This window comes from Delphinapterus leucas, chromosome 12, assembly GCF_059928025.1.
Source record: "Delphinapterus leucas isolate spDelLeu-1000000601 "Yukka" chromosome 12, BTC_Dleu_Yukka2, whole genome shotgun sequence".
In the NCBI taxonomy this organism is placed as follows: domain Eukaryota; kingdom Metazoa; phylum Chordata; class Mammalia; order Artiodactyla; family Monodontidae; genus Delphinapterus; species Delphinapterus leucas.
In genome coordinates, this window is record NC_143140.1 from 47832023 (window position 1) to 47856010 (window position 23988).

A 23988-nucleotide genomic window follows, 5' to 3' on the forward strand; every position below is an offset into this window, starting at 1 on the left:
TAGGGAAAGAGGTGGAGAAAAGGAAGGTAGGTGTGGCTATAAAAAGGTAACATGGGGGCTTCCCTGGTGGCGCAGTGGTTGGGAGTCCGCCTGCCTATGCAGGGGACACGGGTTCGTGCCCTGGCCCGGGAAGATCCCACATGCCACGGAGCGGCTGGCCCTGTGAGCCATGGCCGCTGAGCCTGCGCGTCCGGAGCCTGTGCTGCGCAACGGGAGAGGCCACAACAGTGAGAGGCCCGCGAACCACAGAAGAAAAAAAAAAAAAAGGTAACATGATCCCGACAGTACTAGAAATGGTCTGTATCTGAACTGTATCATTGTCAATATACTGGCTGTGATATCATACTATAGGTCTGCCATTGGGAAAAGGGACATGGAATCTCTGTATTACTTTTTACAACTGCATGCAAATCTATAATTATCTCAAAATAAGATTTTTTTTTAAAGAGCTCTAATCCAGTTTTTTTAAATGATAATGACAGGTATCCTTATTTTTCCCCGACTTTAATAAGGATATTTTCATTGTTTCAACATTAATCGTGATGCCAACTGATATAACAAAGATGCAATTAATCCAAATATATCAGCAATCACGATAAATACAAATGGATTAAATTCACATACATAGATGTATTATAGAAGTATCCATCCATTCCTTTCCATTGAGTTTTTTAAAAATCTGCAGAGACAATAGTCAAATGCAAATGTAATATTTGTACAAATGAGAGAGGGCAAGTGTGGCAAAATATTAACAATTGATGAATTTCAGTGATGAATATATGAGAGTTCATTGTATTATTCTTATTCTTCCAACGTTTATGTTTACGTCTTTTCAAAAGAAAATATAAAAATGTTAAAGAGGTAAACTAAAACTCCAGATAATAGCAATGTGTGGCTCATCTTCAATGGGTAGTTAAGTTGCTAGGATCCTTGCTGTGTTTAGGAAGAATATAGAAATACTGACTAATTTGATATGTTGTTTTAAAATTTTATAGTTAATAATATACATTTAAAATTTAAGGGTAACCAAGACGAATTAAAAAAAAAAGCCCAATTTAAAAGAATTGAAATTTGTCCAATATGCCAGTAATCACAATAAAGGTAAGTGAATTAAACACACCTGTTTAAAGACAGACTCTCAGATTGGATTTAAAAATACAATCCAGGCCTATACTTAATATGTCACTCTTACAGACTACACATAAACTGAAACTATATCCAAAAAATATAAAAATAAAGGACTCTAGAATATCATTTAATATAAAACGTATTTCCCCCCCGCCAAAAAAAAAAGCTGGTATGGCAGAGCTAACAGCAGACAAAACAGAATTTAAGGCAAAGAAGATTTCTAGAAATAAAAAGTGACATAACTTATACACATGGTCCAATGTTCTTCCTGAAAGAATCTTATCATTTTCCATTTCCAACAGCAAAGTGTGAACAGTATTCCCAACAAGCATTTCAATGTAGGGCAGTATCAACATGTTGTTTATATTTGCAAACTCGATAAGCAAAAAGAAAAAGGAATCTTTTTGTAGTTTAATTTCAAAGCTCATATTCTCTTAAACACAGCACCAAGCATACAACAGATGTTTTGCAATTAATAGCGGGCTGGCTGCTCAGGAAAGCAGAAACTGGCATTCCTTTCAGAGTCCAAGCGGGCACTCAGCCTTGGGGGCAACGTCCTGGGCGGGGGAGGACCTGCCCCCCCAGGGCTGAACAAGAAGTCAGCTGCACCTGCATCACCTGACCAGCAGCCCCAATCCCATGGTCTACATCTGCTCTGAATTAACTCTCAGCAGCTTATTTTTCTATATAGCACAGGATTTACTTTCTATACAATCACCACAAAGCCGTTCAGTGCCCTGAGGAGGCAAACAAGAACAGTTCTTCTATGACCAAGTCTGAAGGACCAATTCCCTTCAATTTCACACAAAACTTTCATTAAAAACTCTTGACTAGAATTAGGTGCAGTTAGCAATTTCCAAAGAAATTGCCGATATATTTTCCCTGGAAACAAAGAGAAAAAGGAAAACATTTCTATAAAATTTAGTAAAAACTTACTGAAATTGTTAATAAAAAATTCTTTGAATTTACAATCAAATGACAAATTGATGCCAGGCACTCTGCTGAAGGCTTTCACACTGTGTTCTCTGACCCAATTCTCAGAAACAATCCATTTAGGTGGTATCATTATCCCCATTTTACTGACAGTCAAACTGAGCGCCGAAAGGTTAAATGACTTGCCCAATGCCAAAAACCAACAAGAGCACCCATGCCTCAAACCTAGAGTAATGAGCTCACAGAGGTAAGCTCTAATGCAGTCCTGTTATTCATATTATCTCCAGCATGGTTATGAGTGAAAATAATAATTCTCATTAACCAGCCTGGATCATTTAGGATACTCTGTGTAATAAAGTCTTCAGAAGAAAGCAACCATTACGATTAATATGAGCAGAAATCTCAGATTCGATATTTCTAGTCATGTTCTGGAAAAATTCTTATGCATAGTTACAGCAACAAGCACTTCAACCAAGAGAAGACAGTTAATCATTCCAAATAATGCTGGATCCAGGTGATATTATTCCCTGACAGACTGGGCTTCTCGTGCACACACTTTTGCTGATACAGCTGCTCTCACTTGATGCTTTAGAAAGGTTTTCTGATTTACGGTTTGAAGTTGAAATTACCCAAGAGTTTTAAAAGCAGTAAGAAAGCCACATGCATTTTACTGTCACCATCTCAAAATTCTGCCTTTCATTTTTGCCTACATTTTTTCCTGAGTTGCTGGAATGTATATATGGCTAAAGAGAAGAAGAGAAATAATTCCTTAAAATGGAAAACATCGCAAAACTATATGTGATATTTTAAAGTCATGAAGTGAAAATAAAACAACAAAACCCCTTTGGTCTCTATGGTCACTTGCAGGAAAAATAAGTGAAGGAGGCAAGGCAAACACACTCACATTTTTTAGTGTGTCTTTTCCATTTGTTTTCCCTGCCAGAGCGCTACATCGTATTTACCAGGGCCTGTACACATGCAGAGAAATGAAAACAGACCTTGCCTGCTGCAGGCCAGAAATGAGGTTTCCTTTTATCTGGCACCACGTAGCTTCTAGCTAGAAGCATGTTCCTAATGGAAGCAATCACTCACCAATGGCTTTAGATTTTGTTGTTTTTGTTTTAAAGGATTCACCCAAAAAATCTCTATGAGAATACCAGTATCTTTTCAATTTTCAGCAAGGGACTCTTTTTTAAGCGACCAATACATACTTGGCAATTCTGAGCCAGATCACTTTCACTATTTATGGGGTTCTTTCCTCCATTTTTTTTTTATTATGGTAAAAATCACGTAACATAAAATTACCATCTTAATCATTTTTAGTCATTGTTAGTGTTTTCAATAAAATAATAGCCCTAAGAATATAAAAAATCCTTTAAAACATTTATCCTTTTTAAGTATCACTGTAAATATTTCTGCTGTCTCGGGAGCAGTGTTGTAAAAGGCATCATGCTTCAGCTACAGCATAAAGGTTCGCCCACTGCAGCTCCCATGGAGTTAATTAAACAAGCACAATTCAGGTGCCTACCTGGTTATCTGAAAACACGTTTTTCATATGAAATGTGGCACAGATAAATTATATCCACAGATCATTTTTCAAAGTCAATTTTATCCTCACATTTTCCAAATCTTTGGCTAAAATATTATCCAATAAAAGCAAAATGGCTTTGTGTTTTTCACCTCTTTTCTCTACTCAGTCTTTTCTTTGAAGAATGGGGGTGGAGGGCCAGGATGTAAAGAGCATTAAGCGGGGAGCAGCAAGACTCCTAAATGAACACAAGGAATCAGTAGTTAGCTCTTTGAATAACCTAGAGTTGATATGCTGAAAGGGTCAAGCCTGTAATTTTCAGCTGCAAAAAACATGTCTATGAAGGTAACATGCAGCAAAAACAAAATAATATTCTGAAAAAATGCTCTCACTTCTTTGGGTTCTGTTCAAAGATTTTACGCAAAAACCCCTATATGTGTTTCATTAAGGCTCCTAACTATTAAATGCTAGTTACTCTGAATGGCAAGTCAAAATACAAATACAAATCAAAATAAATACAAAATTCAAAACACATGTTAAAAGAACACCAAATTCTTTGAAGTTGTTCTTGAAAAAGTTCCTGTTGTCCAATTAAAGGAAGTTTTTGTTTTCTGTTTTTGGATTTTTTTTTTAAGAGGAAGAAGAGGAGGAGGGAGGGGAGGAGGGGGAGGGGGAGCAAAAAGAACAATGCAGAGGAAAAGTCTTTTTATTAAAGATCAAGCAGCCAACTCAGATTTAAAATTGAGTTCCATGTACACTGTATCTCAGGAACACCCATTCTGGCATGTCCTAAATTACATGTCATCTCTGGCTGGGAATAATAGGCCAAGATAGGCCAAGCCCAAGAAGAGCTGGTAATCAAAGGCAAGACAACTACACTCAGGAGAATTTCTCTAGTATCTACCTACAGAATGCAATTAGTCACATCTAAAAATTGCTTTCAAAAAATGCAGTTCAAAGACTGAGTTTCCTTTTGCTATCCATTCACAATATTTGTAGAGATTTGACGTCTTTTGACATAATTATATCAGTTGCAATACATATAATGTCCATTCAATTTTACAAAGTACATTTTAATCAAAGCTACATGTATCTTCTGACCTTTAAGAGACTCAAAATCATTGTTACAACAGTGAGAAACAAGCGGTCTCTTATCAAACACAAACCTGGTTCCGATTACTTTTTGTATTTGAAGCTGACGTAAGTAGTTTGCTCTGTCTGGAAATTTAAAATCAATTCCCAAATGAAAATGGTACTCTTGAGCCCACACCAGAGTAAGTTTCTTACTCTCCTTGCCCAGTCTTGGTCAAAACCTTAGCACTACTCAACAGCAACTAAAATCTTGAAATCAATTTAAAATCTCTATCCTTGCCAAAACGTTGTATCTACAGAGCTGACTCTATAAATAATGATAAGTGATCAGTAAGGTTAAAACTGGACCTTCAACTATCCAATCCTTGGTTTGCATTAAAAAAAAAAAAAGCTTATGAGTTTGTTCACTTTAACTATGAAATCAAATGAAAATTCTGACCTTGTGATGCCCAAATTCATTCAAAATGGTTCTCAGTTTTCTGGTGTTGCTATATGGTTTTTGGGCAGCAACAGCTGGATGGGAGTCCCGCCAGTCGACGGACAAGCGGTGATACCAAAAACGCTCACTCTCCAGAATATGAGCTGATTTAACAGTAGGATCAAAACGATGCACTTCACATCCATCATTGGCCATGCTGACCTCAAAATGGGTATCATCACTTCCCAGCCTGTAAAGAAAGAGGATGAAAATCAACAACAAAAAACTATATGGAGCAAAAGTGTTGTATTGACAAAAATCACAGTGCCAAGGTCAATTTTCTTAGTCATATCAAGCCTTCTCCTGTTTTAACACATGGCTGGTTGTACACATTCCATAAACCTTCCTTCACAAAAAGCATTAAAGCTAAAAGCTTCTGGATAAAAGAAAGGAGAGAAATTATGTGCTAAATGCAGACCAGAGAACCACATGTTCAAACATGTAGAAGCATATCAAATTGATTTTTTTGAAAAAGATATAAACTGTAGTAGCAATGAAACAAAGAAGACTATCTAGTCGTCTTAAGAGATTTTCTCAGAATATGTCAAAAATATAAGTCTGAGCAACAGTTCCCTTAGGGAGAGGTGCATGGCCATGGTGCTGTGCGTGCAGTTTGACTTAAAGACAACAGCTGTTTTCTTAAGAACGGAGTGCATTTTAAATAGTACAGTTAAAGAAAAAAGGCAGACGTATGTGGTTCTACTGGATCTAGTACTCAAAAAGCAAGAGGTATATCACCTAAATTCACATCAGCAGGGGGTAGAAATCATGAATTAATTGTATTAAGTACCCAGTTAGGTAACACATATTGTGGAATATTCATAGTTACAAATTTTTAATTTACTCATAAATATTCCTTACTTGGTGATGTAAGATTCATAACTTTGATTAAAGCATCATTTTGAATGAAAAAACATGAAATTAACCAAGAGAAGATGATTTTTTTTTTAAAAATGGTGATTATGACTTTTCTGCCCCAAATACTATATAATTAGATGTGCTTAAAGATACCAAAATCCCAGAGTATCTATAATGCATTGGCCAAACCTGAACCCAAGGCAGAAATGCTTCATCCTCTTAGACTCTACTATTACAGACTATTTTATAATTTGGAAATATACAAGCTTATTGGGTAACAATTTAGTTAACTAAAATAAGTCTTCACTACAGAGATCTTCCACCTAAACATTCTTAATATTCTGTTTGCCTTGTTCTCTCCCTTCACTCCCACTACATTCTTTTAATCTCACTGGACCCATGTCATGTTAGCCCTCTGCTATTCTTCAGCTATAATTCTCTTGACACTTTTGGCTAGAAAAAGATTCAGCACTCTTCTCACAAACATTCCCATTCCTTCTACCCAAGAGATCCTGCTTCCTATTTTCAACCTCCTATTGAACCCACACAGCTCAGACCATTGTAATCTCTATCCCAGCTTTCCCCCAATTTGTTCATTATCTAATCTGGTGTTGCAGATTGACTTGCTGGCCCTAACTCTTCACCCCTTCATCCACACTACTGCCATGCTCATCATGTATGGAGTGTCCTTTCCTGTCCCTTGATTTTTTGGCTTGGCTATGTGACTTGCTTTTTGGAAGAAAGGGATATGATACCAGTCCTGATCCTAGGCTTCGAGCACTTCAAAAATGAACAATGGTTCACTCTTTTGTACTATTATTGTGACAAAAACATACCCTGGATAGCTTGCTGGTCTCAGGAAACTAAACGACATGAGGAGCAGAGGTGTCCCAGACAATCCACTGGCCTTCTATGAAACACAGAGCTGCCCTTAGCCACCTCAGCCTGAAGTAAAGTCTCTCAGCTGAGCCTGACGTGGATCAACTGAAGCTCAGCTGATCTGCAGACATGTGAGCAACAATAAATAATGGTTTTAAGCTACTGAGTTTTAGAGTGACTTGTTACATAGCAACAGCTAACTGATAAACCTGGCATTAAATGTGTATCTAAGAGTTGCAGTAGACGCTGCAAAGCACTTTTTAGTACACAGATTTATTTATTTATAGATCAGAATGTTATAGAACTCACCTGTCCCAAGAGATTTTTCACTTAATTGAATTTGCTGAAATTTAGGGAATTCCCTGGCAGTCTAATAGTCAGGACTCCACACTTTTACTGCAAGGGCCTGGGTTCGATCCCTGGTCGGGGAACTAAGATCTCGCAAGCTGCGTGGCATGGCCAAAAAAAAAAGAATTTTTTGAAATTATATGAGCAAAACCTGTGTTATCATGGAAACATGGAACCCAATGGGAAAATGGCAGTCCTGTAGCTTTACTAAGAGAACAAAACACTAGTCAAATAAGTACTCATTAAATATAATTTCCATATAAATTTTCTATGTAAAAAAGTGAATGATTTCTCCATGAATTTTCAAAATATAATTTCAAGAAAACACTTTCCACTGTAAAACATGTATGTATTTTAATCAAGCCCTCAGAAATTTTTAAGAATTAACCACATAACAGCTGTGTAACTAGTTTTTTTTAGTAAGGCACTATATTATGTATTGATATGTTTTCAATTTAAACTAGCTTCTTACAATTAAAAAAATAACAAACACAATTAGAAAAAGTTAAAGTTGTATATAAGTATATAAAACAAAAAGTTTCCTACCACGAGAATTTTAGCCATCAATTTCCAGAGATAATCAGTTAGCAATTTTTTGTGTATTCTTCCAGAGGTTTTCTACACATGTACAAGGATTCTCTATTAGAAATATCATAAGTACACATACACATATATAAGTTAATCATTAGATGAAGAGGAACTATTCTGTATGATACACTAAATAACACGAAACTACCGAAATTTGTAAATTTTTTGTTATGCTACTTTTACTAAACAAAATCCATTTAATCTAAATATATAATATGTACTGTGTTGGAAAGTAATAAACTACATTTATTTAATCAAGGTCTGTAATTCTTACTTTCATTTATTCAAAATGGTATTGCTACTTCTTCACACTTAGTTTAAATTAGTCAAGTTTGTGGTAGGTGTAAAAAGCAACAGGGAGAACAAATTTAATATACATAAGTGTTGCAAAAAGTGGCCCAAAGGGGTAAAATCAGGACTCAAATCCAATCCAGGTAGTTCCAAAGCATGTGCTCTTTACACTCTACCTCACTGCAAGTAAGGGTAGGACACAGAATCATGGAAGGAATATTTGTGAACTTAGGGATCTAGGAAATTGTCAGCTACTAGATAGTAAAGCTCCATGAAGTAAAGGGCTGTGTCAATCTTGCTTATTTCTGTATCCCTAGTGCTGAGGAGATAGATGAATGATGACAGACAAACCCACAAAATGCTGCACTAAGTAAAAGAAAACTATTAGGTAGGGTCTGGAATTCCCAGAATATACAGTACAATATCCAACACAGCATGGAATGGGCTACATTTCACTGACTTATTCATGTTTATTAATAAATATTTACAGAGCACTTTATATGTTCAAGGCAGTACCCTAGACACCAGAGACAGACAGATAAATTAAACATGATCCTTGATCTGAAGAAACTCAGAAGCAGTAAAGAAGAAAGATTTTTGAACAAATAACTACAATAAACTAAGTAAAAGAAAATTATTTTTTATAGCAAAAATGTATTTAGTCTATAAGGAAATTATTTTCTGCTCTTATCTAACTGGAAAGAGAATTCGCTGTAGAAAATTTTACTTTATAGAAATTATCTGTCTATCTGTATCTATATATATACATATATAGATATAGATCATGATCATATGGCTTTTACCTCAAAGTCTAAGACAGTTGTTCCAGTTCCTGCCATCACAACTGCATTCCAGCCATCAAGAAAAGTAAAAGGGGAGGTGAAGGTCACATCCTTTCCTCCTAGGCGCATGGCCTAGAAATTGCACACATCACTTGCACTCATATCACATTGCTCAAAGTTAGTCATATGGCCACTTGTAGCTGCAAGGAAGGCTAGAATATGCAATCTTTGGCAAGGTGGCCACGTGCCCTGCTAAACTCAGGAGTTCTGTTACCAAAGAAGAATGGAAGAATGAATACTGGGGGACAATTAGCAATTTCTACTATAACCCATTTTTGAAATAGTTAAGCTGTTAATACATATATTCAAAGGTATAAGCCTTCATGAAGACTGTAACCTATCCTTCTATGTGGCAGAGAGATAAATGATATAACTCATGCTTATAAATATTATGCTGTATATGTTAATGGAGAGGTTTGAGATCACAAAAACTCTTCAGTACAGAAAGGTCATCAAATCTGAGGGATTTGTTGAAGAAATAGGAAGGGGGCAGATAAAAGGACTAAACAGCCAAAGGTAGTAGAATAACAGAGTAACCATTTTTGCCTTCCTCTCCTGATGTCTCAGAAAGCAACAACTAGGATCCCTAAGTGTGGGTGTGCGGGATGTGCACTAAACAACTCTAGGGGGCACCACGCCTAATCATTATAATGATTATGCAGCAGATAAGTAAAGGTTCTTGAGAGAGCAAATGCCTTTCCCATGTTGTATAAAAGTGTCCCTTGAACTAGCTACAGTGCTGGCAACTGCATCCCCTTTAGTGTTACTGAAGAGTAGAAGGGATGGATGTGGCACTGTTTCAAGTCCTTGGTTATTCTTTTAAAATATTTCTAAGAGTATTAAGGTGACTATCCTTTATGTTCCCTAAGAAGCAAAAGCTCAGAGTATAAACACATGAAGAGATGCTCAAGATCATTAGCCAGTAGAGAGAAACAAAATAAAACTATAATGAGATACCATTTCACATCTACTAGGATGGCTATAATCAAAAAGACCAATAATAGTAAATGTTGATGACAATGTGGAGAAACTGAAACCCTCATACATTGCTGGTGGGAACATAAAATGGTATATAACCAAGAGAAATGAAAACATATGTCCACGCAAAAACTCATACATGACTGTTCATAATAATATTATTCCTAGTAGCCAAAAAAGTGGAAACAACCCAAATGTCTATCAGCTGATGAATGAATAAATAAAATGTGGTATATCCATACAATGGATTATTATTTGGCAGTAAAAAGGAATGAAGTACTGATACATATTACAACACGGATGAACCTTGAAAGCATTATGCTAAGTGAAAAAGCTAGTCAAAACACCACATATTATATGCTTTCATTTATCTGAAATGTCCAGAATAGGTGAATCTATAGAGACAGAAAGTAGATTAGTGGTTGCCTAGGACTGGGAGACAAAGAGCTGAAAGAGGGTTGGAGGGAATTGACAGTCAGTGCTACTGGGTACAGGCCTTCTTTCTTGCGGTGATGATAATGTTCTAAAATTGACTGTGGTGACTAGAAACCATTGAATTGTACCCTTTAAATGGATGAATTGTGTGTTATGTGAATTATACCTCAATTTAAAGCTGTTTAAAAAAATAAAATCAGAGCAGATACAGGGAAAGTTTTTAACTCTCATCACTGAAGACAGAAAGGCTGGAAGAAGTAAGACAATTACTGTTTTTCCCAGGAGGAGTTTCAGTCGTCCATTCCTCATCCTAGCAGGAACCAGAGAATCTGGCCAAATAATTATCTAGATCTGTAAACTGCCAACTACTAGAGAAGGAGAAATAGGTTTTCCAAAGCATAAATGACATTGAATAGTGGATTAAAATATTTTATAATTATTAATTTTTATTAAATAACATTGCATAAAATGACAAGACTTCATCTAAAATATATTCTTAACAGGGATGATATCACACCTAAGGGGGCAAAAATTGATTCTTGAGGGCCAAAAAAAATCTTCTTGTTTTTATGTCTAAAGCATAGATAATACATATGTTACATAAACAGATATACGGTGTATCTATAGTATTAAAATTTCATGGGGAGAGTGATTAGGAAAAAAATTGTCTAAAAAGGGTCCTTGGGTCCATGATTTTCTGATTCCTCATTCATATAGAATATGAGCTCCTGGGCTTCCCTGGTGGCGCAGTGGTTGAGAGTCCGCCTGCCGATGCAGGGGACGCAGGTTTGTGCCCCGGTCCGAGAAGATACCACATGCCGTGGAGCGGCTGGGCCCGTGAGCCATGGCCACTGAGCCTGCGCGTCCGGAGCCTGTGCTCCGCAACGGTAAAAGCCACAACAGTGAGAGGCCCACGTACCGCAAAAAAAAAAAAAGAATATGAGCTCCTGCTGTGCTAATTAAACTATTAAAAGATAAAAATTTTGGCTCTGAAGCTCATTCCATTCCTCTTGAAATGCTCAGGGCAACCAGAAGTCCCAGATTTTCTGCCTAAGGTATTGGTTCTTGTTGCCTAACCATGTATCATGTATCAAATTTTCTTCTTTCTCACACTGAGAATCTGTCTTCAAACCAAATGGTATTAACATGTCAGAGAACTAAAGGAGAGATGAAAAAGATTTACCTATGTATTATCCCTTCTCAAGTTTTCTCTTCTATTCCCACTCCTACCCCTGAAATATAATCTTTGATATGAAGGATAAAAAGATGATTTTCCCAATGCACTTTAGCTACCACCCTCATCCCCACCCCATCTCCCCACCATCACCCCTCCACCTCACACACAAAAAGACTTTCAGGGCAGGCCCCATCTAAAGTCATGCAGTTGACAAAATATTATCATGTGAACCCACAGCCTCTCCTCATATCTCTTCTCTTTCTCTTTCTCCGTAACATAACCTTCCTTTTCAGTGCCTTCCCCTATCTTAATTGGTCTATTCTATCCCTTTTCAAAATTAAAAAGGATCTTCTTTAAATTTTCAACTGAACTTTACTCAGAGTATACTCTCCTAGAAAAATGTCTTTTACATTAACTACAGAATAAAAAGCTTTGATTCTTAGTAAAGAAATTTCAGACATCAGAGAGAAGGTAGAGGTGATGGCTGCTTCAGTTCTTGGGAGTGGAAGAAAGGTAGGACATGGATCAGAAGGAGGGCATTCAGCCTCTGCTTTCTGATCAGTATATCCTCAGATCGCTTCTTCCTCTCACCCCCAGAAGGCCACCACCCCCGCTCACCCCTCCGTTGCAGCTTCATTCATTATGCTCAGGATAGGAATGGCTGCCACAGCCCTGAGATTTGGAGCACATACTGCCTGGATGTGGGCGCCCCGTGACCCACCTGCCACCTGCCCTCCCCACCTATCTCACAGCTATCCCAACACGCCTAAATGCTTGCACCTCAGGACCACCACTTCTTCCCTCAGCATCAATTGAGGTGTTGTCAGTTGGCTATTTACCTGCCCCTGAAGCAAGCAATTCACCTGAGAAGATTCTCAATCCTGAGTAACAGGACAATCAACATAAACATCCACAATACAAAGCATCCTTTTTTAGGACATAAGAAATATTTTCTTTAGTTTCCAGTTTTCAATTAAGCATTGTTAGATTTTAAATCAAATGTTGGCACTTAAAATCTATTCATTTCTTTTCCCAGTGGAATTCAACTGCTCCTATCTGCTCTTTACAAAGTTGATTTTGAATAGTGAACATTTAAATGAAAATAAGAAACTACCTCTTTACATGTAATAATCTGAAATCTCACAGCAGAACCACTTCATCTAATGGCTCTGAAGTATAAGGAAAGCAAAAAGGAACGTGAAAAATTTCCCCCAAAACAGCTTTCGCAGTTTTGTTTTACACAGTTGTATGCTTTAAATGAAATTATTCCGGGGTGTAAAATATTAACCAAAACATAAAGGCAGTTTGGAGCAAGAAAACAGGACCAAGCTGAGATCTCTAATTTGCATGTAGTACTATGCAATTATTTTTATAACCTATTTTCATACATTGTTAATATGATATAAAATAAACTTTCGACTGTCACAAGTTCCCATTCTTTATACAATCTTGCATCATAGCTGGTGGGCTCCCAGAAAAAGAGCTCTGTTCTAATCAACTGGCTGAGCAACTCATTTCCTAATCTTCAGGCTCCTAGTTTAAACCATGGCAGAACCAGCTTCCCTCTTTAGTCTTCTTACCTCAAGCAATCTTTATGTAGCAAATACATATTTAGTGCCTACTGTGTACCACGCTCCACTGATATATACCATGGCTCTTCATTTAACCCATAGAAGAATGTGTCCATTATCCTGAAACTTATTTCAAACTTGTTTTTGCTTTTGTTTTAATCCACAATGACTCTAAGAATTCTTGTTTGGTGAAGTTTGACAATGGTCGTGATCCTCTGTGCATTAGCACCTTTTGGTGGGTCTCCACAGCACCCAAAGGTCAGCTCTGAACCCTTATCATCTAGGATTCTAGGTGGCAGCTGTCACTCATGAGCCTGAATGTAAATCATAGAGGAGATGAAACCTATCGGTGAGGAACAAGCAGAGGACACTTGTGAGGGTCCCCAGTATTTTGTAAAGGACTCCAGGGATCTTGCCTGAGAACCTAACTACACAGCTTCTAGAGTCGATGCAACAGAGTATTCCAAACAAAAATAACCCTCTCCTACCTTTTTTTTGAGACACATATAATTTGAAAATTCTCGGGACTGTTTATATGAATACTGATGCGTTTCATATATTTTTTATATAATCTCATTTTTATATTCACCCTTTTACAAAAAGTTCTCTATATCTATGCGTACATTTAGGTCATTTTCAGCCTGAATAACTGAATATCAATAACTTCCCACAGTTTTGACAAAATCTCATTATTTTCATAGGAGTTCCCTCTTCTTTCTTTTTACAGTGTAAAAGTACACACAGATTTTACCATTGGCATTGAACATAAAATAAACATAAAACATAAAAATCCAACAGTGGCCATTTGTCTTGGGTCACTCATCATAACTGAGCATAAAACTTCTAATATACTCACTGTTCCTTTTTTTTCTAGGTGCATTCTTAATACTTTTCTGTTTCTAATAAGAATGCTCTAATTCTAGCTGAGAATCATCGGCTTCACCAAGAGGATCATCATCATGCTGAAAATGGAAGTTGTCAACTTCCTACCAACAGAATGGGAGAGAAAGTGGCCCTGGCCACTGGTGCTCTTCAAGTGCCCACAGTTACGTAACAGACAGATGAGTCTGAAATGATGGCAGGAGAAGAAGCATAGCACCCGTTATACCCTGCAACCATTCATAATTTGTGTTGCTGAAAAATCGTTGGCTGCCTGCAGGAGCGTTTTTTGTTTTCTGCTGTAAAATGTACTTACCCTAAAGAATAGAGGCGGCACTGCTTGTTGCGAATTTGATGACCTAAGCCAAACCTGTCATCAAGACAGACAGACCAGGGCTTTTTTGAAGGGCTGGAGTCAGTAGCCAGGCTGTCTGTGCTCACGTGATCACACGCAATCTGTAAGGATTGGAAATCAATGTGAATAATTTAAAGCACCGGGGTGATAGATGGTAGGTAGAGATTTGACTGCTTTCCCAGTCCCTGAAAACCGTAACGGGAGAGTTATGTCCTTCTCCACTGCTAACTACTCCCCTCCCCAGGGAATCACAAGACTGCTGTAAAATGTTTGGAGGAATTCCAAATACTAGATTATAAGTAACCTCATGGAGACTAGAGGCAGGTTTGAAGGGAAGTTAAGAACTGCTATAGCCTTGTGCATGGAGTATACAGGGGAGAACAAATCAGGAGCAAGGAAGGCAGGGAGGAAAAGTCAGGAAAGCTCTGCAGAGGTGTGTCAGTCTTGGAGGAGGAACAGAAGTTGACTAAGAGGCTGAGACCAAGAAGGGCATTCCAGACATGGAGAACAGTGCTCCCAAACCACAGAGGTCTGTTACCCACAGCATTCCAATTAGAAGTTGTGAGATATGACCAAGAGCATAGATCTTTGAAGGATACAAGATTATCTACTCTTTATCTCAGGCAGATAAGGTCAGGCCATCATGGTCTGACCAAGCAATGTGTTAACCAAGGTAAACAGCTTGGGGTCAAGTGAGACTAATGCATAGTTCCTACTAACAAAACAGTACTCTCTGGGTTACACTGGTCCATTGAAATTCCTCCTGGGGGGAAAGGGCAAGAGCCCCAGCCAGGAAGGAGGTTTTCCAGAGCTAGCCAAAGCAACTCTCTTAACTCATCCATCAAAATTAGATAAGAAAACCAAAAGGAACATGTATCTAAGTCAAGTGGAAGGAAGCCAGTCTCTAATTTCAAATGTACATTAAGTAAACATACTTAGTGAGGAATTCTGACTTGTGTTGGATGCTGGCACTGTGTGCACAACTGAGGCTGTTGGAACCAAAGAAAACAAGTTCTGTGGCCAAGGTATTTATCTTACTGAGCAATAGTATTTCCGCCTAATCCCTCAAAACTCTCACAGTCGCCATGATGCTCCATGAATCATGCAGCAGCTCTTGCTGTCACATCACAGACAACAGACCACTCCAGATGCAAAGGATGTTTTGAGGTTCATTGCTTTAATGCATTAGAAAACATAACAGGACAATTTTCTTCTTAAGAAGGTACTCCAGACTTGCCCAATCCTTTTACTAATTTAACTGATTTTCCAAAATGTTAATCTGAAAAGAGCATATTACGTGGAGCCAGCATCTCCCTTATTCTTGCTGTAATCTAGGGCTGGCCTGGCAAAATTATCCCAGCACTATCTATCAGTGACTGAGAGAGAGCCTTCTGCTAGAATCTGGACATTTTATAGGAAAGTTTAAAAAGTGAAATCCTAAATATTTATCTGTTCTTTTCTTTTGATGAAATAAAAACTCACATTTTAAGGCAAGAAAAATTTAAACATGAAATTTTATAACCCACCACACGCCTTGTATGTGCAGACATCTTTGGTGAACTTTATGTACAATGCAAATACATCTTTCCCCTTAAAGATAAGAGACTGGTGCAGAACAGACTGGGTCAGATGACCTGGGGAGATACTGGGCCTCAACTAATGGAAATTCTTAGCTTAAATACTTAGGACCTTATTAATGTTACTAGCTATATTACTTGTAGTCTGCCTATTTTGCAAGATAATTGTTTCTTGTAGTACTACCATATGTGTGATGGAGCCTTCAATAAAATTAATGATGATTAGATGACTTGAAACAACTGACCAAATATATAGTCCTGTAAGATCAAAGATTGTAATAGTGTTAACTTTGGACATGAGAAGCAACAAGAGCAAGCATTTCCTAGACCATAACAGACTAGAAAGACAGATGGTCCAGAGGCTTTTGACTACACTTAACAGGGCCAAGTCCAGTAATAGCACATTAAGTAGCCTATCAATGAAATCCTTGACTGACCTGGGAATGAGCATTCCTAGTGCCGTGAGACAAATTGATCATGAAATGCCTCCCAAACCTTGGTCAGAATTAAGACCAAAAGGGAGGGGATTGTAGAATAAAGAATGTTGCCCACCACCTAGTTCTACAAGAATCTCATTAGCCACTGCAGTCACTGACCTACAGTACACCCTGAAAGGAATTCAGGGCAAAAATCAGGATGAGACATTCTGTGCTCTGGAAAAACTGGCAGAATAGGCCTTCAGATAGTTAGATATTTTCAGGGGAAAATGTATGAATCCTGTTTCTTGCATCTGCCCATACTTAGAAAAGCACTATAACTATTAACTAAGATACCTGTTCCTTGCTATTAATAGTAACTTTCTACCAAGATGTGTTATTGATTGCACGGACCCCTTTGTCAAAATCATATATCTACTAACCTCCCCCCTAACCTCCTCAGAACAGTCCTCAGAGCTGAGAGACCATCTCCCAGGTAATAATCCTCAGTTTGGCCTGAATAAAATTTTCCATTTCTTTCTCAGGTTCACTATTGATTAATTTTTGTCAATATCCTCAACCCAGTATCTTGCTCTCAATACTTCTCTATCCACAGCCATGGTTTAAAGAAAAAAGTGATAATAGAAAATGGAATTGAATCTTCTCTCAAGCAACTAGTACAGAACACACTTATTAACTGGATCCATCAACATGTTAATTTGTATAATTCATTTTCTACGATTGTCCCACAAATAAATGGAAATTATGCCTCTGCCTGCCCACTTCTTGCCTCCACTCACCCACCCAAAGGAGAAGCTGCTAATCTAATTACTCAAAGCTCAATGTTCATCTGGCTGGTTTTCACTAGTAGGTAGATTATGATGCCTTCAACCTTCACTGGAACTTGGTTCCACGCCCTGGCTCCTGCAGGCAGTTAGTTAAGCCCAGGCAGTTTGGTGGGCCCCAAAGACGTGCCTGGATCTCTTAAGACTAAACCTTTTGTTCTAGGGCAGCTTCCTGGGGGTATTTTTATTAAAGTGGTATGATGATTTATTTATTTATTAAAATGGTATGATGATTTGCTATTGTTTCTTTGTATGTACTCTCCCTAAGAGCCTCCAAAAGACAGATCAGGAGACTGACATTCGCAGGTACTTGTTCATAGTACCCTCCCAACACCATTTAAACCTAACTCTAGCCTCTCCCACTGCGTTTCTCAAGGTGTGGCCCACCTACATTCTGATGGATGTGGGAATACTTAAAAATGCAAATTCTTGAGTCCCACTCCATTCTATAAAATCAGAATCTTTGAGGCCGATGCACGTGAACATGCATTTTAATAAGCTCCCCCAGGTGATTGTTACGCAGGTGGTCCTGTGAGTTTCCTGGCAGCCTTTTGTAAAGTCCCACTGAAATGTTCCAGCCTGGCCTCACCTGTGCCTTAGCAAATTAAGGGAAGAGGCTACACTTGGGCCAGAGCTTTCAACTGAAAACAGCAGCCTCTCCAACCTCACCCCTAGCAAAGGGCCAGAGAGGCGGCCCCTACAGTTAGCCAGAGGCCCCCAAGAGTCTGCTAAGTATTAATGGTCAAGATAGAGGGCTTTGAGTTCAGCTGCTCCTCCACTGAACCTTGAGGAGTGGGGTTTTATTCTATTAAAGTTAACACTTTAAGCATTTCTTCTTCCTCCACAGACTTCATCTTGCACAGATATCCCTACTGGAAAAACATTCTTTTCCATTCAATCTGCTAATGTTCCCCTTTCCTCTCCTAGCTCAAAAATAGAACACAGAAATTTTAACCATTTATTAACCATCTCATTTATACACATTAGCTTCTGAAAACAACTAGGAGTAAGGACTCAGTAAAATTCAGCTCCTAAAAATTAATTAAATATTGATTTTTCAATCTTTCTTGTTAAGATTTATGGCCAGGGCTTCAATGAACTCTCTTGTGAGTAAAATCAGCGAGGGCAGTAACTCCTAGCTAAGCTCTAACTCAGGTAATTATGGGTTTTTTTCTCCCTCTCTCTAATTCCCCTTGTAATTTTAGCCATATAAACAGAATTAAGCCTGGACAAAGGAAAATAGACTCCAGGAAAAAGTGTTTTCTGAAATGCTTTTTAGTTATTTAACTTGAGGGATCTAATTTATTTTCATTTCATTTTGTATCCCAAAAGCCTGAACAGCATTTCTGCCAACCCATAAGTAGAATCTGGCAAAGGGAGGCCTTAAATTTTGGGGACTTGGCAAGAATTACTTCAATAATCAAACTGTATGTTAATGAAATACATTATTTTGAAAGGTAAAATATCAAGGAAAAAGTTGTATTTTTGTTGCTTTTATCCCGGTTTGTGTGTGTGTGCATGTGTGTAGCAGTAAATATAATAGAAACTTCTTGTAAAAAAGTTTGTAAAATTTGTAAAATCTGAATCTCTAGATCCATAGGTTCTTATGTCATTCTTACAATCAGTTAGATGGGTAGATGATTAGATAGATAGATAGACTGACTTTAAAACGTATTTTTTCTTTTTAAAACAGCAACTGTTGCTTAGATTAATTTCATACTGCAAGCCATGCTTCCTGAAGGCATATGGTTCGGGGGTTGCCATAAAAAGCTGGATCTGGAGCCTTCCTTTAGAACAGAGCACTGGGTTTATGATTTAACTGTTGCTTGTTAGCAGCAGTGTATCGTCTACTCCAGAACTCAGAGATGTAACCATGGCCTTTCACATTAGATAACAATACCTAGTAAAACTGAGCTTGATATTATGCCCACTCTACCCAAATACCTTGCTCTGTGCTTCTGTTCCCAAGCTCCTTTGGCCTGGGGAAGTTTACCCACCCCATCTGTCCACCCTGTTAGAGAACACACGGCTCTCTTGCATGCTAACCGTTCACCAGTGTGTGTGTGGGGGGGGGGGTATTTAATTCCGGTTTGACATCCCAGCCAGTGCCTAGCACAGCGTCATACACAGAGCAGGTACTCAACAAATGCCTGCTGAATTGAGGAATGAATAAATCAACTGATAAACATATCAAATGCTAGGTAGGCCTTGCTGTACAAGCTTGAACACGGATTTCAGGGAAATATATATATATATATTAAAGCAGTGTAAGAGGATGGAGGTGGAATTTGCTTAAGTGCTTACAGAGGGGTTTTTTTGGGTTTTTTTTTCCCTTGCCCATTATGACTCACTACTGCTAACTGTGAAAATTTTAGGTAATAGTGACTCTAATATTCTGCCAGCTTTGTAGGCTTTCATTGTCAAGATGAGTTCTAAATGAGGCATAAGCTCCCAAAGCAGCCAAAAACTCTGCATTACACAGAGAGGGGGAGGGAGCATTGGTCAGTAGGATTCTGATTAAACCAGTTAGTGTCATCTCTGATGAGCTCCCACCTGCTGGTCTAGTGACTTGGAAGCACACAAAAGCACAGGACTTTAACTGGGTAAAATGACCTCTGATTGCAAAACAATTGTGAGGTCTGGAACCTTATCTTGTTCTTTCTAGAGGATGAAAAAATCTTCTAGCGAGCTTTAACAAGCAACTCTCTATTATTATACTCATCAAGCTGAATAATAATTATATGTCCATTTATCTACCTTCCCAACTAGTTTGTTAGCCACGTGAGGGCAGAGACTGTATTCCCAAGGCCTATGCTCCTGGCACATAGTAGGTGCTCAGTAATACTTGGTTAATAACAATTCTACACTAGTCTTAACAAAGTACAGGCTCACGGAGCTGGGAGGAACCTTAGAAATAATATGATACAATCTCTTCGTTTTCAAGATCAGAACAGCCAGAGCCAAACAAGCAAAATAACTTGCCCAGGGTCACAACACTGAGCTACATCACAGGATGCTTTTCTTAAAGAATTTTTTCCCTCTCAGCCCATAACTCATGGGAAAACTCCAAGAGGGGCTTGAAACAACACTTTCACGCCTCAAGAGCTTCTTCTAAGTTAACATGCCTTTTATAAGTTACAGAACATTAACCTGAAATACATATAAAACAGAATTTAGAGGCTTTCATGTGGTCAATTTATACTGGGGGGTGAAGCTCACAATTCTCAAATTCAACTCATAAATTTAACACCTCTCATTTTTCTCTAGGGCTTTTAAGGGCTTCTTGTAGTCATAGTTAAGAGATCCAGCTTCTTATTCTTCGTGTAAAACCAAACTATAAAATTAAAATTTCAGTATTTTAATTGTCTGTGTAAGTCCACCAAATTAATTTGCAGCAGCAAAATAAGATGAAATTATGTAAAGCACAGGGACCAATTTATCATCCCATTACTCATGATGAATTCAACAAGCTTTTACTTCCATGTCTAGGTGACAAATATTAAAATTCCTGGTTGTCTGACTGCATCATATGAGAAATGGGACTTGCTTTTACCCCTAAACTAGCCTTCTAAAATTCCAGAAATATATGCTCTCCCATGGATGAAAAACGGGCTTGGCCGCCAGTGAGGTTTGGGAGGGGAAGTGGGTTGCCAAGAGCGAGTGGGCCGAAGGGAGATCAAAAGACCCAGGGACCCCCAGTGCCATACCAGCCCCATAGTGCAGCCTCCTCAGCTGCAGCTTCACAGGCAGTCTGAGTTTCTAATTTACTAGCACCTCTCAGTTCAGGGCGAAGTTTCCCTCGGGCCTTGATTTTCTTTTCCGTCTCTCTTTCCTCAGGATCAGGCTACTTGAGAATGGAACCTCCTGATTAATATGTCAAGAGCCATAGACTCTCCTTAATGGAGGGTCTCTGCCTGCTCGGGTCGCCGGGGCAGGAGCTGCCACAATGTGTTAAGTCACTAATGAAGGCCAGTGCTCAGTAATGATTTAAAGTGCCTTAAGAACAGAGAGTCTTCGGATTCAGTAGCTTCTCTTCCTGCTGCCTGCAAAGCCTCCTTTACTCTCTGGCCTAATGCATCCCTGTCTGCCAAGCTTCTGTGGCAGAAAAGCGAAAAGGCAGACTTCTCCAAATACAAAATGGAATTTGAACCTCCAGATGATGGTTTTGGTTTGTGACACACTGGACTGCCTACTCATGGGCACGAATCTGTCGCTTCACATGGTTTTCCAAAACAATTTTCTAAAGTGGATCTTTAAAACACATCGGGATGAATCATTAAAACATCTCAGGGTGACGATACTCCTGGAAGGGATAAGATGCCGAAGCAGATGGAAGGCATCTATTATATGCCTCTAAGTGAGTGAATATATTTAAGCAGCAAGGCATCAGAAACTCTATCAAGTCCCTATCAGGAGGCACTGAGAAACTCCCCAGCCTTCTTTAAAAGGGGGTAATTAGTGGGACTTCCCTGGTGGTCCAATGGTTAAGAATCCGCCTTCCAATGCAGCGGACTCTGGTCCAACCCCTGGTTGGGGAACTAAGATCCCACATGCCATGGGGCAACTAAGCCCGTGCGCCACAACTACAGAGCCCATGCACCACAACTAGAGAGAAGCCTGTGCACCGCAACTAAGACCCAACGCAGCCAAAAATAAATAAATAAATAAAATTTTTAAGGGGGCAATTAGCGTCTTTTACAGAGTCTCCATACCCACTTGTGCCTGAAACACAACCTGGATGGTGCTGATGTATCTCAGGAACCTCAAGGCTTCTTCATCCAGGGACCGAGCAGGGCCTGCCCAAGGCTGGAGGTCTATATGCCACCGGGGACCCTGTAAGGAGAAAACATAGGTCAGTGTGTAAGGTATCAGGAGCTTGGGATGGGGGTGGGCAGGATGCAGAGCATCAGGGAAGCAAGACTACTAGCCGCCTGCAAAACAAACACGGCTGCACTTTGCGGCAGGGAGTTGGTTCGGAGCTGCTATAGGTAAGGCCACATCAATCACAGGGAGACAAATGAGGCCTGAGAAAGCCCAGCTACCAGATTAAGCAAGAGACTGCAAAAGCTAGAGGGGATGTCTGTCTCGAGCTTCTGATCAAAGGTAAACTCCACTCGACCCCGTCAGGCTCTCTCAGCTGCGGCTTTGTATTACCCGGAGCCGCTCCCCGTTGTGGAGAAAACCTCCCCTGCCTACTATGGTTTCCAAGGCTTAGAGCTTCAGAAATAGGTGCCTCCTAGAGGCCAGTTTTGTTGTCATGGTCCCATAATGCCTGAATCCTCAGGGCGCTTGGGCACCTTCCCCCCGAGCAAGCAGCGGGCGGCACCCAGAGTTCTAGACCTCAATGCACCTGTCGTCTGGACCATGCACCTGCCAACAGTCCCTGGAGCTGGCACTACCACAGCTGGCAAGGGTGGCCTTCTAGCACTGTGAGACAACCTCCAGCTTTCAGCTGAGGACATGAGGAGCTCCCAGGAGCAGGGGGATCAGAACCCTAAGCCCCCTTTTACAGCAAGGGTAGAGTGGCTGAAGGGTTGGAGGAAAGTAGTGGTGATCTAGAAGAATAAAAAATGGGGACCCCTCCAATCAAAAGGAAGCACTAGTCATAAAATCCTTGCTAGAGCTCAAGTTCCCCGCCTATAGCTGTCACCACCTGGAAACCTCCGGAGGCTCACTGTGATCCCAAGGGCAGAGTACTGCCCAGAGTGTATGATGCGGAAGTGCAGGGGCCTGGGCAGGGAGAAGCCCCAGCAGCTGGCAGGGTGAACATCTAGCGTCAGGAAAGACTCTGGGGGTCTGGGCACAGGGGTTCCTGCAGAGTGGTTAAGATGGGCCCCTAAACCCCATTTTAAGGTGAGGAAAGGGGCAGGGGAGGGTTCTGGGGACAAAATAAAGGGACTGTTCATGTACACACATTGTTCTCCAGTCAGGTATTGCAATGGTCTGAACGTCTGTCTCCCACCCCAAATTCCTATGTTGAAATCTGAATGCCCAGTGTGATGATGTTAGGGGGTAGGACTTTGGGGAGGTGCTCATGTCATGAGGGTGGAGGCTTCATGAATGGAATTAGTGCTCTTTTAAAAGAGACTCCTTATAGCTCCCTAGGCCCTAACACCATGTGAGGACACAGAGAGAAGTCAGCCATCTGCAGCCCAAAACAGGGCCCTCACCAGAACCCAACCATGCTGGCACACCAATCTTGAACGTCCAGCCTCCAGAACTGTGAGCAATAAATTTCTGTTGTTTGTAAGCCAGCCAGTCTGTGGTATTTTGTTATGGCAGCCAGAATAGCCTAAGACAGGTATTATGGCAAGAACTGTCTGTCACCCACAAAGAAACATCGAAACAGGCTAGCCCTGAGGCACTTTAGTACATTTATGGTTTTTTTGCCCCTAAATGGGGTGGCCTAGGTTACTTGGGGTTAAACGGAAAGCAAGGAAGAGCGGGGGACAAGCAGGTTAGTCAGTGTGGAGCCAAGTGTGTGGGCCTGGGGAAGAAGAGTACACTCTGGCATGAGGGTCAGAGATAAATGCAGACACTTTGTAAGTGGTAAGGCGTTATTCCAGGTTAGGCATTATGAGACTCATATCACTGCACCAAGTCCCCAGAACCCACAGTCTTATTGGCTAGTCAGGTCTGCACTGCCTTACGGTGGCGGAGACCCCTGCAGTCCTCTGGACTGAAAAAACCCTCAATGATTTCCCACAGGCTGTCTTTTCCTCAGGAATCCTTAAGGCAGGGACAGTTTCATGGGCATGCAACCTGCACAGTCTTAGAAGGGCTTGTGTTT

General features: G+C 39.7%; 1 protein-coding gene across 1 annotated transcript in view; it reads right to left on the minus strand.

The window, feature by feature from the left end:
* The window catches only part of METTL24 (methyltransferase like 24), a 114766-nt gene that overhangs the window by 58450 nt on the left and 32328 nt on the right, over nt 1-23988 (minus strand). The window contains exons 2-4 of the mRNA XM_022554302.3: nt 21933-22031; nt 14322-14461; nt 5121-5349 (exon numbers count right to left, since the gene is read on the minus strand). Coding sequence (XP_022410010.3) covers nt 5121-5349; nt 14322-14461; nt 21933-22031 — 468 coding nt within the window. The remainder of the gene's footprint in view (nt 1-5120; nt 5350-14321; nt 14462-21932; nt 22032-23988) is intronic.